General features: G+C 41.8%; 1 protein-coding gene across 6 annotated transcripts in view; it reads left to right on the top strand.

Moving 5' to 3' along the window:
• ston2 (stonin 2) overlaps nucleotides 1-16054 on the top strand; it is a 57919-nt gene that overhangs the window by 14615 nt on the left and 27250 nt on the right. For all 6 annotated transcript variants that reach the window (XM_036593066.1, XM_036593068.1, XM_036593065.1 and 3 more), the window contains one exon: nucleotides 11386-11544. In XM_036593066.1, the coding sequence (XP_036448959.1) occupies nucleotides 11386-11544 (159 nt within the window). The remainder of the gene's footprint in view (nucleotides 1-11385; nucleotides 11545-16054) is intronic.

Raw genomic sequence — 16054 nt, forward strand, 5'->3', positions numbered from 1 at the left:
CACTGGTGAGCATGTCCATCATTGCCAGACCGGGCTTGATATCAGAAAACAGACCCCATCTGTACTAAAGGACGGGTTGTTGGAGACGCTGTGGCACCTCGGGCTGCTTTGTGCAATGCTTCAAGACCATGGGACTGTTGCTGACTGAGAGAGAACGCGTCGAAAACAGTGTGCCGGAAAGTGTGAATGCGATAAAACGCTTGTGGATTTGAGCTAGGCTAAAAGGTAACTCGTGCTGCTCAGCTCTACTATTTTTCTACTCTCCGACTCCACTCTCTCGACAATAAACTGGATTGCCTCAGACTACAGCTAACTTCCCAGTATGACTCTGCGACTGCTGTGGTTTTGTTTTTATGGAGATGTGGATCAGTAACAGCATTTCAGACATGGCCATCCAGCTGTCTGGGCTAATAGCACACCGTGCCCACAGGGTAGCAGCAACGTTCGGTGGTGGCTTGTAAGATAAGATAAGATAAGATAATCCTTTATTAAGGATTAAGTAATGTAGTAGTAATATCGAATCACTGCCCAGCGCTGGTGGAGTTTGTGATTGTAAAGACCCAGCCGTTCTGCCTCCCTAGAGAGTTTACCACAGTGCTCATTATTGCGGTGTGCATTGCACCCAGTGCTAACTAGAGGGAAGCACTGAACAAACTCTATATGGCATTCAGTAACCTACTGACTGCACAGCTTGGCACATTTTTCATAGTCACTGGGGACCTTAATTATGCAAGTCAGTGCTACATAAATTCTGCCAGTGCACCAATTTTGTGACTTGTGGAGTAAACACGAGTCACAATATCCATGGCATATACAAGGCTGCGCCCCTGTGCTCTGTCATGTTAATTCCAGCATACAAACCTCTGCTCAAGCGTGCCAAGCGAATTCTGAAACAGGTGAGAACCTGGTCTGAGGTGGCCATCTCAGCACTTCAGGACTGTTTTTAGCACACAGACTGGAACGATGTCAAGAAAGTTGCTATATATAATGATTCAACAGATTTAGAGGAACATACAACATCTGTGACTGGCTGCATTAGTATATAGTGCATAGGCAATGTGACTTCCTTCAAGACTATCACCACATGCACTGACCAGAAGCTGTGGATGGCTGCAGAGGTGCATGCGCTGCTGAAAACCCAGAATGCTGCCTTCAAGTCAGACAACAAGGCAGCTCTCTGCACAGCAAGAGCCAACCTGTCCCAGGTTATCAGCAAGGCAAAGCACACTTTGCACAGATAATCCACAGACACTTTCTAGACACCAGAGACGGACAGCAAGATGTGGTAGGGCATTCAGGACATCACTGACTACACAGTGACCTCACATGCCTGTGACGGTGATGCCTCTCTCCTAGATGCGCTGAACGATTTCTACACACGGTTTGAGGCTCAGAACAACCAGTCAAGGAGGAACACCACCACTTCTCCCACTGAACAAGTACTTAGTCTATCCATGGTAGATGTTAGGACTACTCTTTCCAGAGTTAACCCACAGAAGGCAGCAGACCCTGACAACATAACTGGCCGGGTGCTCAGGTGCTCAGGGGTTGTGCTGTCCAGATTGCTGATGTCCTTACTGATGTCTTCGACATCTCACTGTGCCAGGCAGTTGGCCCAGACTGCTTCAAAACAACTACCATCACCCCGTGCTGACAAAATCTACTGTTTCTTGCTTTAATGATTACCATCCCATAGCGCTCACTCCAGTCATCATAAAGTGCTTTGAGTAGTTGTTAATGAAACACATAACGAGTCTTCGTTCCACACTGGACCCATTTCAGTTCGCTTATCGCACTAACCATTCTACACAGGATGCCACATCCACTGCAGTATCAGTATGCAACTGAATACTGGACATACGGACTGGGAGACATCAGTCTGTCAGGATTGGCAAAAAAACCTTGAGCTCCGCTACACTGAACCCCGGCGCTCCCCAGGGCTGCGTGCTCAGTCCCCTGCGGTGAGAGTGATCCTTGCGAGTCGTCCTGCAGTCAACAATAATTTCTTTTGTTTCATCAACATTAAGAGATTTCATGGGGAAGGAAAAACTCTGTGTTCCTTGGTCTGCACATCACCGACGACCTCACCTTGACCCTCAATACCACCTGCCTAGCCAAGAAAGCTCAGCAGCCACTTCCTGCGAAGGATGAAGAGAACAAATCTCCCTGCCTCCATTCTCACTTTCTACGGGGGGAGCGTCCTGACCAGGTGACTCAATTTCTGGTATAGGAACTGCATCAACTTGAACTGCAGGACCCTACAGCGCATAATCAGATCATTGGGGCATCTTTATCTAACGTCAGCACCTCCGACCACAAGTGCTGCCCTACCATACCTTTTTTGGACTCTTCACCCTCCACCCATGTGGAAGAAGGTACTGGAGCATCCGTTTCACCACCACCAGACTCCGCAACAGCTTCTTCCCCAAGGCGGTCAGATTACTGAACACACTGATGACCCCCAGCATCCACCTGGGCTAACCTAGACCCTTTTCGTCATCCATTTAAACTAACCTAGACCCTTTACAATATCCACCAGGACTAACCTAGACCCTCTCTAGCATCCACTTGAACTAATCTTTCTAGCATCCACCTGGACTAATCTAGACCCTTTCCAACTTCCACCTGGACTAGTCTAGATCTTTTTCAACATCCACTGTAGCCCGATCTCACACCCCTTTACCATCACTGCATGCGTCTATCTGGTGTCCTCTCAAGGTTTCTTCCTCTTGCCCTTAGGGAGTTTTTCCTTGCCACTGTCGCCTTTGGCATAGTTCATGGGGGCTTGGACCCGGATTTTTCTGTAAAGCTGCCTTGTGACAACACCTGTTGTAAAAAGCGCTATATAAATAAACTTTGACTTGACTTGACTCGACTTGACTTGACTTGCTTGCACTTTAAATGATGCCAATCCATGTGTACATATGTGTACATGTACATCATATACATGTAAATGATACCCATTCATATATACGGTTTTGTTGTCCTGTCTAGTGTTTGTTGCCTTGTGTATTCATTGTTCTGTATACTTACCAACTGGTGTATTTATTGTATATCATTGCTGTCCAACAAAAAACAAGTATCTCCAAAATAGTAACTTTATAGGAAAGGGCAAAAACGTTCTTTACTTTCAATGTAAGTTAATGGAAAAAGTTTTTATTCTAAGCAGTTTTAGAGCATTTCTATTGGTCCAATCATCATGAAATTTTCACACAATGTAAAGGACAGCTGCTGAGCTCAGACAGTGCAGAAAAGTAAAAATCGCAAAAAATGTTTTTCATTGGACAGCGACGATATTCTGCATTTGTTTTACATGGTTGTGTATCTGCACTCTATATAGTTTTGCATGATGTCCTGCTGTGGTGTGCTGCGCTATGGGGCTTAAAAAAAGCAACATTTTGTTCCAGTTTATACAAGTTATATTGAGGAATGGCAGTAAAGACCACTTGACTTGTCTAGTTCATTCTAGGGCTGCCACTAACGTTTTTTCTCTAGTCCAGTAATTGAATTACTGCTATTTGATTAATTGACTTATTAGACTATTTTCATTTATATGGTTTCCTCTCATGTTGATCGGGGCTTGAACAGTCAAAAAAGGGGCTGTAATCATTGTTAATGATAATTTTTTTTTGCTGGTCTGTGATATTCATCTCCCCTCTCAACTGACATTCTTGACTTCTTTGCTGAAATTAAAGATTCCCTGTGGACGGTCACATAGGGCTCATTTAAGAAACCCTCAGAAAATGATTTAGTTTGTGTGTATATAGTTTAATCCAGCAGTGGACCGCAGTCGGCTGGCTATCTTGTGAATGTTAGTTTTGGTAGTAGGTGAATCTACGCATTCGCCACACTGACAATCACCGTAGTAGTTAACTTTCTCAGAAAGCTGCCTGGTGAACTGTTAACTTACCAGCTGATACGTTCTTGCTAAAATCATGTGTGTCTGTGTTTGGTTGTGGTGTGTTTTTCGTGCAGTGATGGAGCGACGCAGCTCTTCATGCAGTTTTCTCGATGGAGATTAATCTTGGTTTTGATTAAATGTTTCAGCTACTGGTTTAAAGCATTTAAACTTAGCTTATTCTTTTCAGTATACTGCCAGAATTTGAACCTCTTCGCTCTCTGTTGCGCCAAGGAGCTATTAAGACTCAGATGTTGCCTGATGGTTTTTCTCTTTTCTTTTTTTCTCTTTTTATTTTCTTTGAAGTAACTCTAATATAATACATAATATATAATTCTGTATATGTAATTTTCATCCAAATTTGCGAAAATAAGCATTGTTGTTTTTGTTTATTTTATTTATTTTTTTTTACCAAGATGTTTCAGTTGGGCCTTCCGCCCAACGACAGCTGGGATAGGCTCCAGCAGCCCACCGTGACCCAGAATGATAAGCAGTTTAGAGGATGGGTGTGTGTGTGTGTGTGTGTGTGTGTGTGTGTGTGTTTCAGTTGGTGCCTTTTTCATACTGATTTTCAGTACCTAGATCAGGGGTCGGCAACATCCAGCTCTTTTACTGTCCTGTTGCGACTCCACAGCAGAGCTAGATTTTAAGTAAAAATAAAATAATCCTCCTTTGTAGTAAAATAAAGCTCTGCTGATCGTTCAACACAGTTTTAACAATAAATGGTCTAAAACACTTGAGTTAATGTAGAACTGCGAATTCACCCTTTAACTGATGAAGGTTGGTAGCAACGCAGACAACAGTCTCACCTAGTTAGTAGCTAATAACACTAAAAAAGTCGCAACTGGCACCATTTAAGGTGGAACGGGAAAATTCTAACAAGATGCTGGTGAATGAGAAGCTGACTTCAGCCTCATAAAAAGAAACTATTATACTATTCCACTATCAAACTATTACAAGAAACTATTCTTCTTTTGTTTCCTGCCGAAGCTGCGAAGAAAAGTGGCTATAGTTGTGCTAAATAGTAGCTATTAATATTATACGTTTTGGCCTGTACTAGTACATCAGCACCTACTGAGACATATTTACAGCCAAGATGGTGAAATGGATATAAAATGTTGTGGCTCCCAAGGTGGACTGATGACAGGACAAAATGGCTCTTCTTAACGTTTGGGTTGCTGACCCCTGACCTAGCACTACTGACTGATCAACCAGTTGTTGTACTGCTAGTTCCCGACACTGTTTTACTCTCTTATGTGGTTCAAGCTGTTTGAGTGTTTTCTCAATAATAGAGTTAGTGAACACTGTAGAGTGTTCAATTTGGTTGCCTGTTTTTCTCCATCTGTCTGTCTGTCTCTCTCCTTGTCTCAGACACACACATTCACACACTCACACATACAATTCAGATGAAGCCGTGGTGCGCTGCCAGCAGCCGACTCTGTGCAAATCCCTCATGAGAGGGCTGGGAGCAGCAGCACTCAAATGGCCAAACCCTTCTAATTAACGCCGCACTGAGTTTGTCTCTCTGCCTGCGCTTGCTTGGGATTTTGCCTAAGGGAAGGGTGACGTAGCATCAGGTCTCTTAAGACGACCCCGCTGCACGATTGTGCATGGGTCTGCAGATTTTTAACTGCTTCATCACTTCTGTCCCAGTGCTGTTATTATTATGAACATTGATGATTTAGAGTGAATTTGCCCCATTAGGTGTGTTTTCTCAGAGTGGAGAGGGAATAGAACCGCCTTTTCTAATCCTCTGGAGATGCTTGAGATCATTTTAAAGCTACCTAAAAGTACCTGCTGCTGACTCGGACATCCCACTGTATATTCAGCCTTCAAGTCGAGCACAGTGACGCCACCCTTTGTGAAGTAAAAATATTGGTTGTCTTGGCAGCGCTGAGAGATTGATCTCAGTAACATCTCCCACAGCGCTCGCAAATTGACCAAGTGTGGGATGCCGGAGACTCTGTGTTGCCATGGTGATCTTAATAAATCACACCATTACTTCATTTGCTAAAGCTTCGTATGAGTAAATGCAATGCATTTTTATGCGTGACTGGAAAAAAGAGAGTTTCCATTAAGCAGGGTTATGGAAGAAAAATGATCCATTTGAAATTTGCCGCTTTGAGATAACAGGCTTGGAAAGGCTCGCAATCCTGTTACACTGAAAGCTGTTTCCTCATGTGTGCATGCCTGTTTCTGAGCCATGGTAGCTTCGTGAAATGGGTGAAAATGAATTGAAGTGCCTCATGCATGTCTGAAGTTTTCTGCAATGACTTGGAGTCTTTTTTGTGGTAATGCGTTGCTGTCATTAACATGATGCTGCATTACTAACAACTGGTTTAAATAGAGAAAATGAACACAATTTTGCTTGGCACAGTTGGCGTTATGGTGTACAAAAATAAAATGCACCCCAGTCAGAAACTGATGGGTTGGTAAATGCTCAAAACTCACAATGAAACCTGGTAATGATTGGATTTGCTGGACTGCCTGTGGAGATGATCAGGCAGGGAGTGCAGGGCAACTGTCTTGCATAGAGGTGTAAATGTACTCAACTCCCTTTTTGACAACTTGCATGAGTGGAAATCTGCAGGGCAGTGAGTATTCTGTTCACATTATTGGCAAGGAGAGCACATCTGCAAGGCATTTTAGTAAAAAGTGTGAAAGCGGGAAAGATGACTGTTCATAGGGTGACGTTTTTGGTTGAACAGCGTTTTATTGATTACACTATCATTACATTAAGTATTTAAAGCCACACTGTCCAGGATTTGGGAATGTATATATGTCTGTCTGCCCTGCGATGGACTGGTGACCTGTCCAGGGTGTATCCTGCCTTCCACCCAATGACTGCTGGGATAGGCTCCAGCTCCCCCCGTGACCCAGAAGGATAAGCGGCTTAGAAGGTGTGTGTGTGTGTGTGTGTGCGTGTGTGTGTGTGTGTACAGGATTTGGGGATTTGGAGACCTCTCTGGTGAAAATATGTAATTGTATGCAGCAAGCATGTGTGCTTTGAGTCCCTTCACCGAGCGGATTAATCTGATTGAGCGCGGTTAGAGGGTATTCAAAGAGAACACAGTCAAAACTTGTTGTAATCATATTTTCAACAGTATAATGCTGATTTTGCATTTGAGAACTTTTAGCCTGTGCGTGTGACGTTAATGCATGAAGACGTATGACGTGGTACAAAAAACTGCCACCTGACTTGACATCCCAGACTTGTAAATTATTATTTAAGGCTTTAGAGAGCGGCTAGCAGCAGTGCACGCTCGCCATATTTTAATTTTTAGTATGTGTGTGTGTGTGTGTGTGTGTGTGTGTTTTCCTCCTGACTCGGTAATGCTACATCTTTCAGTTTTAATAAATAAATCTTACATAGTGCAGCTTTAGGTCTCTCACATAAGAAACGGTCTTCACGATTGCTTTGATCTATCATTTGCTTCCTGTAACATTTGCTTCCTGATTTCTCCTGAACCCCTACAGTCATTATGTGTTCATCGCGGAGTCGGGTCACTATTGAGTCTTTCGCTGACTGACTCATAACTCATCTCAGACTAGCCTTTGTCTTAGAGGTGGACAATACAACAAGCCATTTCCACAATACACTGATTCTTATGATTTTATTCACTGTTTCCTACACTGCACTGCACTAAATGGAATCAGACAAACCTGATTTTACTCTCTGTACAATTAACGGTGCAGTTAGTCAGCATTTACGTACTGACAATATGCTCGGAAAGGTATGTTGTAGCATAATCATGATGTTGATAAATGTTGTCATTGCCCACCCCTACTTCGACTGACGTGCAGCTCAGCTTGTGAAATTTCAGCTTAGGAAAAAGCATGTGTAAACAATCTTCCACAGTAAACGAAACTTTTCATTTCTGACCTAATGTGTACACTTTGCCTTTCAGTTTTACAGCTGTTTTTACAGCTGTTTATGGTCATTTACTGTGATGCTGTTCTCTCGCATCAGTTTCAGGTTCAGTATGGCTTTCAGTAACAAGCATTTTTAACCTTCAAAACCTTTAACCTGGAAAAACCTGATAGACTTGATTCAAGCTGATAGACATGACCAAAGAGCTACATGCAATAACTGTGCCAGTTTAAAGAAACTTGCAAAACGTGAAATAAAAAAAGATGAGAAAAAAAAATCCACAAAAGGTTGGTTAGACTGCAGTTTAGATAATATGGCAGATTTAATAAATAGGATGGGATAATAAATCGGATAATAGGCCAGATATTGCCTGATGGCTAATGTAGCTGCTGTGGTCCTTTTACTGGCTTCCTGTAGCTGCCCGCATTAGATTTAACACCCTGATGTTTGCCCACAAAGCCAAAAATTGACCAGCCCCTCCCTACATTATAGCAATGGTCAAAACTCAATCTGTACTTCGCGCCCTTTGAGCCAGTACAGCTCTGCTTGACCCACATAGAAGACAAGCATCAAGACTCTTCTCTGTGGTGGCACCTGGGTGGTGGAATGAACTTCCACTGGCTGTCCGAATGGCAGACTCTCTTGCGGTCTTCAAACACAGACTGAAGACACATCTCTTTGTGAAGCACTTAAGTGAGCACTGATCTAAGTACTTTTGAAATGCTTTGGATTGCACTAATGCTAGGTTTAACTCTGCATGTTTCTTTCTAGCTGTTAGCACTGGCTTCTGTTTCTCGCAGTATCTGAGCTCAAGGGTGGGTTGTACCAGCTATATTCATGGACTGCAAAGCACGTTAGTAAGTCACTCTGGATAAGAGCGTCTGCTGAATGCCATAATTGTAAATCTAAGTTACAGATAACTTGTAAACAGTAATGAGTTCATATGATATTTTTCACATAGTGGTTTATTAAGTATATAAGAGTGAAAGTGAAAGGAACAAAGCATCACTGACCTTTTGTCCATGTTAGGTGTACACACATGCAGACAGGGCCGTCCCAGACAGAAAGCTATAACTGACGTCTTAATACTTGTCACTACCCCACAGTGCATTCTGTAAAAATAATAAACCAGTGGAAGCTCAGTTGCTAATAGCAATTTGAGTCTTAACTTCACAACTAAAAACTTGACTCTGACTTTTTCATGAAGTGACTTGTGAACATCTCTGATTAATAGTATGCTGTTTTTTCCGCTGTGAGAGGAAAGTACAATGTAAAATTGTACTTTTTGTCTAAACATTGCCATCATTTTCATCATCATCACAGCCATTATCATCTCTAGTTCTTCTACAATCTCCAGTTATTAGCACAGATGTTTAGTTGATCAGTCCATTAGAGCAGGCCAAGCTGAGGCCTCATCCATGTCCATTTCCTGTATTAGAGGCAAAATCAGGCCACAAAGTGCCTCTATGCTTGAAACATGAAGCAAAAATGATGGAGGTGGTTAAAAATTCCATTTCTGTCCATTGATTTGTGTCAAATAGGTACAATAATTCCAATTATTAGTTTGTTCATGCTGTTGCACTAGCCTTATGAACTTTGTTTACTGACGTTGAAAAAAGCTCATTTTCTTGCTGTCACTACTAAACGACCACCAGAGAAATGGCTTTTCAGCTCATTCATAGGTTGATTGTGTTGTTTCTGTGGATTGTACCTCAGATAGCAATGTTCAGTGTCCTTACACACACACATATATATATACTATTTGGGTGGTGTATCATTCTCAGCACTGCAGTAAGACTGACGTGGTGGTGGTGTGTTAGTGTGTGTTGCGCCGGTCTGAGTGGATCAGATACAGCAGTGCTGCTGGAGTGTTTAAACACCTCAGTGTCACTGCTGGACTGAGAATAGTCCACCAACCAAAAATATCCAGCCAACAGCGTCCTGTGGGCAGCGTCCTGTGACCACTGATGAAGGACTAGAGGATGACCAACACAAACTGTGCAGCAGCAGATGAGCTATCGTCTCTGACTTTACATCTACAAGGTGGACTGATAAAGTAGGAGTGTCTAATAGAGTGGACAGTGAGTGGACACAGTGTTTAAAAACTCCAGCAGCACTGCTGTGTCTGATCCACTCGTACCAGCGGAACACACACTAACACACCACCACCACGTCAGTGTTACTGCAGTGCTGAGAATGATCCACCACCCAAATAGCACCTGCTCTGTGAGGGTCCATGGGGGTCCTTACCACTGAAGAACAGGGTAAAAGGGGGCTAACAAAGTATGCAGAGAAACAGATGGACTACAGTCTGTAACTGTAGAACTACGAAGTGCACCTATATAGTAAGTGGAGCTGATAAAATGGACAATGAGTGTAGAAACAAAGATGTGGTCATAATTTTATGCCTGATCGATGGGTGTGTATCTGTGTGTATATTACTTACTACATATGATTACCATAGCCATGCCATAAGCACATCATGGCAGATATCATATGTTGTCATAGGTTCTCATGACAGATTTTGTTCAGTAATATTTAGCTGTTGCTATTATATGTTGCTATTGTATTCCTGGACATAATCACTCATGACAGCATATGACATCTGCCATGACATGTTTATGGCATGAGTGTGTCAGCAGGGTTAAAGCGAAGCAATACATTATTTTTTAATGTTTTTAATACTGTTTTGATGGAGAGACAAAATTGAGCATGTGGAATTTTGCAAAGGTTATAAAGGTTGTAGTATTCGTCTCATTTAGAGAATCCGGTGCTCTATTACACTGTAATTCAGAACAAAAGTACTCTCGCATTTAATGGCATTTACAGCAGTCCTAATTAACACCATGGAGCTGATTGATTGCAGCGCTGTTTAATGGCTCTGATACCCATCAGCTCATACTGCACATGGTGTGTAATCCATTTACCAAAGCACTCTTCCCCCCACTGTGAATATTTATAGTCTCTGTTCGTTATTCAGTGATAACACCTGCTTATTAGGGAAACACACTTTATTGAATGAGGATGGTGTCTGTGTGTTTATTTGTTTGTGCATCTGTGTCATCGCTGAGGCTTCACTGTACGAGTTCCAGATCTCAGATGCATCTGCACTGTATGTCCAAGAGTTTGTAGACACCTACACCTACATAGGGAGTTTGTCCCACTTTGCTGCAGTAACAGCCTCTACTCTTCAGGGAAGGCTTTACACTAGATGAAACACTGCTGTGAGGATTTGATTGCATTCAGCCATAAGAACGTTAGTGAGGTCAGGTACTGATGTTGGATGATCAGTTCTGGGTCACTCCAACTCATCCCAAAGGTACTGGAAGGAGTTCCATCATTCCAGAGAATGCACTTCGACTGCTCCACAGCCCACTGCTGGGAGCTTTAAACCCCTCTATTCGATGCTTGGCATTGGGAATAGTGACCTTAGGCTCATGTGCTGTTTCTCCAGACCATATTCTATTCACAGTGCTTTTCTTTGGAAAGTAAACAGTCTGGCTGTGTACAAGACATCTGTGTCAGCAATGAGCCATGTGGCCTTTTCATAATCTGTTAGGATTTTAAAAGTTGTGTAATGTATCCACAGCTCAAGGATTTTCTTCTTGTGTTTCAGGTCCCAGACACAGAGTGTGCTCCTCGGCCAGTTTCTGGAGTGCAGTGCAGGAGTCTGAGGAGCACAGTTCAGTGAGTATGGGAGCGTCCTCCAGTGACCTGCCCTCTCTCGCCACTGAGGAGCCACCCAGCCAGGACACCTCCCGCCCACATTCACCCAGTGAGTACGACCAGCCACTACACAGTAACACGTGTCTGTGTGTCTGTGTGTGTGTGTGTGTGTGTGTGTGTGTGTGTGTGTGTGTGTGTATCCTGACAAATTTTGATATTTTCATACCTGTAAGGGTTAATGAACAAATAATTTGCTTAACCTTGTAGAAGAAACAAATATTGGAAATTAATGTAACGCGCTAGGCTTACCTTTTTGGGTGAAAGCACTGACGTTGCACAAAATAGTCAAGGTAAATCAGAAGGTTTTGGAAGAGTAACAGAGACTTCCTCTTTGGCTTCCTCATTGTCCTGTCACAGGTGGACAGTGCGCCAACATGTCAGTCGGTCAGCGAAATTTCCCCTGTTTCTGAAACTTTTCACATTTTTCTTTACAGTTCATACATAGAATTGCTGTTTGGTGAATTGTTGGCCTGTCTTCTTATCCTGCTTCATAGTGGAACATGATGAATACCCAAATAGTGATTTCAGTGTTTGAATGCTGGCATCTTGAATGGTTAATTCGAGGAGTACTTGAGTACCTGTGCACATCCCAAGTACGCGTAAATGCATAGACTGTGGAATTTAGGTTTGATAGAACAGGTCAAGCATCAGTGACCACAACCACCAACTAAAATACAAAAGGCTTATCTTTTATAAGATATAATAGACACTTAAAGAAATTGTTTTCTTTTAGGTGAAACTTTAGGTGAAAGACTTTGTTCTTTTTGGTTACATTAGCCTTGTAGTTCCAGTACAAAACTAAAGAACCAAACTTCAGACACAAAACATGATTAGCTATTTAACTAAGTTGGGGGTAAAAATTGTATAAATTATATGTTCCAGCAAATCATTTCTTTAAAGGGCTCGTATCCTATATTTTTTGTATATTTCTTCCTGAGGTCCACTTTTAACATTTGTGAGGTTTTACATACCAAAAACCGTCATAATTCATTTTTACATGACCATTTTCCAACCTGTCTTTATCACTTAGAATTAAACAGCCTTTATAGTACTGAGCTTTTATATGTAAATTATCTCTGTTCTGGTTGGATACCCTATATTGTGCCTCATTCCAGAAGCCATCTGGGCTGAAACACTCCTTATAACTTTATGTTGAATGGAATGACTTTATATGAATGCTCCACTTACTTCTTATGAATTTATGGTGTTTGTGATCCATAGAGACCTAGTAGGCCTATAGGTAACTACCATCTACTTTCATGCAACAGAATAGGTAGGATAATAAATTCATACCAAGAAAATAGCATCTACGCACAGCCATACGCAAAAGTTTGGCCCCCTTGGTGAAATGACATGTTCTGTTGATTGAAAATAATTTAACTCATCCTTTACAGAGAACACACTTCTGCACATTTTAATACACAATTACTGATTATTTGCTGGGTTTAACATATTGAGGGGAGGGATAGCATGTAAATTGTGGCCTGTGCAAAAGGGATGGCATATTTATATTTTACATTTTATTTTTTCCCCCCAATATGTTTAACTGAGAAAATAAATTGAATTGAATTGACCACTAAAATTTGCAGATAAATACCATATTTAATTGTGTACCCTTTAGTGGATGTACCACCTTATTTATAGTTAAAAAAAATCAACAAAATGTAATTTGACTGGAGGTGTCGAACTGTATGGATTTTATAAAGTGAATTTTATATGCTAGAGATGTTTTTTAAGGGTGGCCACTCTTATTCCATATTCTAGGCATGTGCAGGCACTTGCGCACCTTTGAATGCCTCCTAGTCTCGCTCTAATAAAAATCTTAAGCCAGTGGTTCCTAATCCTGCTTCTGGAGTACCCCTGCCCTGAACGACTGAGAATTTTGAGTGCTCTTTCACACCCACTTCAACTCAGTAAGGCTGTTTAAGCAGCCGATTAGTTGAATCAGGTATGTTAGAGCAGGGAAAACACCATGTTCAGGGCAGAGCTACTCCAGGACCTGGGCTGGGAGCCACTTAAGCACCTGTACACACTCACACATACTCATATGTTCAGTCATCCTTTTGTTTGCAGCCCGTTATTGATTCACCTTTGAAGAACACCCTGAGTCAGTCAGAGCTGAACTCTTATCAGTCCTGCTTTTATAACAGTTCACAACAGAGCATTCATTTCCTCCCAGTGACTCACAGTGCCACTCCCTGTGTGTGTTTGAGCCTTGTGTTTGCAGGCAATGCCCCTCAGCTCACCTTCACACGGCCCATAAGGCTGGAAAAGCCCACAGGACCCGAGCAGCGCATAGAAAACGCTGAATGAAATCAGGAGTGAAGCTGCCAGCCTGGCCGGGCTGAGCCCCAGGCGAGTGCGCGGGGCGAATGAACAGCCGTCAGGTTGATGGGGAAATGATAGATGAACCGAGATGCACAAATTCTCGGGGCTCCTGACAGGTGTTCCTCAGACGCTCTCTCGGCGGCTGAGTAATGAGGGCTGTGAAAGAGCGCTCTGCTGATTGCAGTCAGAAATCTCTCCCTCTCTAGCGGAGATAATTCACCGCGGAGCTGTTAGCGTTCAGGACTGATCCATCTGCACTCACCTCAGCCGCCCAGCAACAGCTCACTCAGAACGAGGTTTCTATGGAGACCGGGGCCGGCTGAGGTGCTTTTGACAAGTTTTATTTATTAAAACACAGCCCGCTTCTTTTCTGCCTCCATCTGAGGGCGAACATTGAGCCATCACTGCAGATTTTTTGAGTGGGCAGAAAAGTGACCTTGAGAAAAATGAATATTGTTGCAGTAAATGAACGCATTAGTCATTGCAAGTTATGCAATAGAATAATCACAAAAGTCTGCTTGTCTGTTTTTGTCTTTCGTCCTGGTTCAATTCGCGTGACTGAAGGCCTCTGGAGTGACCATCTTAGATTTTAGGTTATATATATTTTATTTTTTTTTTTACCTCTCTACCATCTTTAATTATACATATTGTAACCACAGCATCACTTACCATGGTAGCTTTCCTGTACTCCGCACAATGACAAAGTTGAATCTAATTTAATCTAAGTAATCTAAATTTCTAATGTGTGTGTGATTGTGTGTGTGGATGTATAAGTCTGTCTGTCTGCCATGCGATAGACTGGCACCCTGTCCAGGGTGTATCCTGCCTTCCGCCTAATGACAGCTGGGATAGGCTCCAGCTCCCCCTGCGACCCAGAAGCATAATCTAAATATCAGGAAATAATGTTATTGTGCCCAATAGATTTTAAGCTTGGGTCTTACATGTAGAGGATTTTTTAAAAATGGCCGTAGTCTTTTTGTCCTGTAGTATTTTTGCACTAAGTGACCGCTACCAAAAAGATGCAGAATTTGAGTCATTATTTTCACATTGTCAGCCAATAGTCATGAAATAAAATAAAATAAATAAATATCCAAAAGAGCAAGTTAAGATGTGTCTTTTTCACATATGTTATGTCTCATGTTGTAAACCATGTATGAAGTGCTGATAAACAGCAAGCTGAAGTTTATTTTACTCTGCTCATATAGTTTTAAATGGAACAAAACGACATCAACATCACTTAGTGAACTGGTCACGTTTGGTATCAGAGAAGTAGCTCTTCACAAACCTGCTGTTGTTTTTAGCTAAAAGGTACGAGGTGACATAAGTTACAGTGTGACGAGGCTTGTAATGTTAGCTGCAGGTTAGCATTTATCTGTTTACCTTAAAGACCTTAACTGCCCTCTTGTCTTGGTTTATATTTTAAGCAGTATGTCACGTAATATGGATTTGTGAGCTGGTTTTAATCTAGTACAGTAGTAGTGATATAGAGTGGCTTTTTTTTTGCATGTCATCCAACTACCAAATCATCCACTGTGTGGTAGCCCTGTGGCCTAATGAGTCCTATGTGAAATTTTTGTTTGTTTTCTGTTTTTGTTTATTATCAGTATTTTTTAATAATGCTCTGTAAATTGGAATATCAAAATTAACTTAAATGCACATTTCTACCAGATGCATGGTAGGTTTAGGTACTTCTTAAAGGCTCAATTCCTCAGAAGGTAATTTATTTGTGAGCCTAACAATTTTCTTTTAGGTCAGTTGGAGTTTTTTTTTTTAAATCAGTTGATTTTTTTGTCCTGTATGAGTGATGCACTGTTGTGAGACATAAAATTCAGGGTTAGAAGTAAGTGTTCAGGGCCCATATCATGGAAAACTGAATTTCCTTCGCTTTTTGGAAATAAAGGAGTTTGAAGTAATATGTATGCATTGTTAAAGATTCAAAATAGACCAGTCCACAAAGCCCATATATGAAAACTAAGGTAACAGCCTGTTTTGAATTTGTTGCTTCTGTAATGTCACAAGAGCCAACACATTTACACATATCCACGCATTCAGCCTACAGTAGTACCTGCCGCCTGTTTACGCTGAAGTTATAAGTGATGTTTCAGCATAGAGTGCTTTTTGAATGAGGCATGATACAGGACAGCCAATCAGAACTGAACCCATTTGCATATATCACTCTTAAAGGCACAGTAAGAAAAACAGCCTGTTTAATTCTAAGGGATAAATAGAGG

Source organism: Colossoma macropomum, unplaced genomic scaffold, assembly GCF_904425465.1.
Source record: "Colossoma macropomum unplaced genomic scaffold, Colossoma_macropomum, whole genome shotgun sequence".
NCBI classification, from domain to species: Eukaryota; Metazoa; Chordata; class Actinopteri; order Characiformes; family Serrasalmidae; genus Colossoma; species Colossoma macropomum.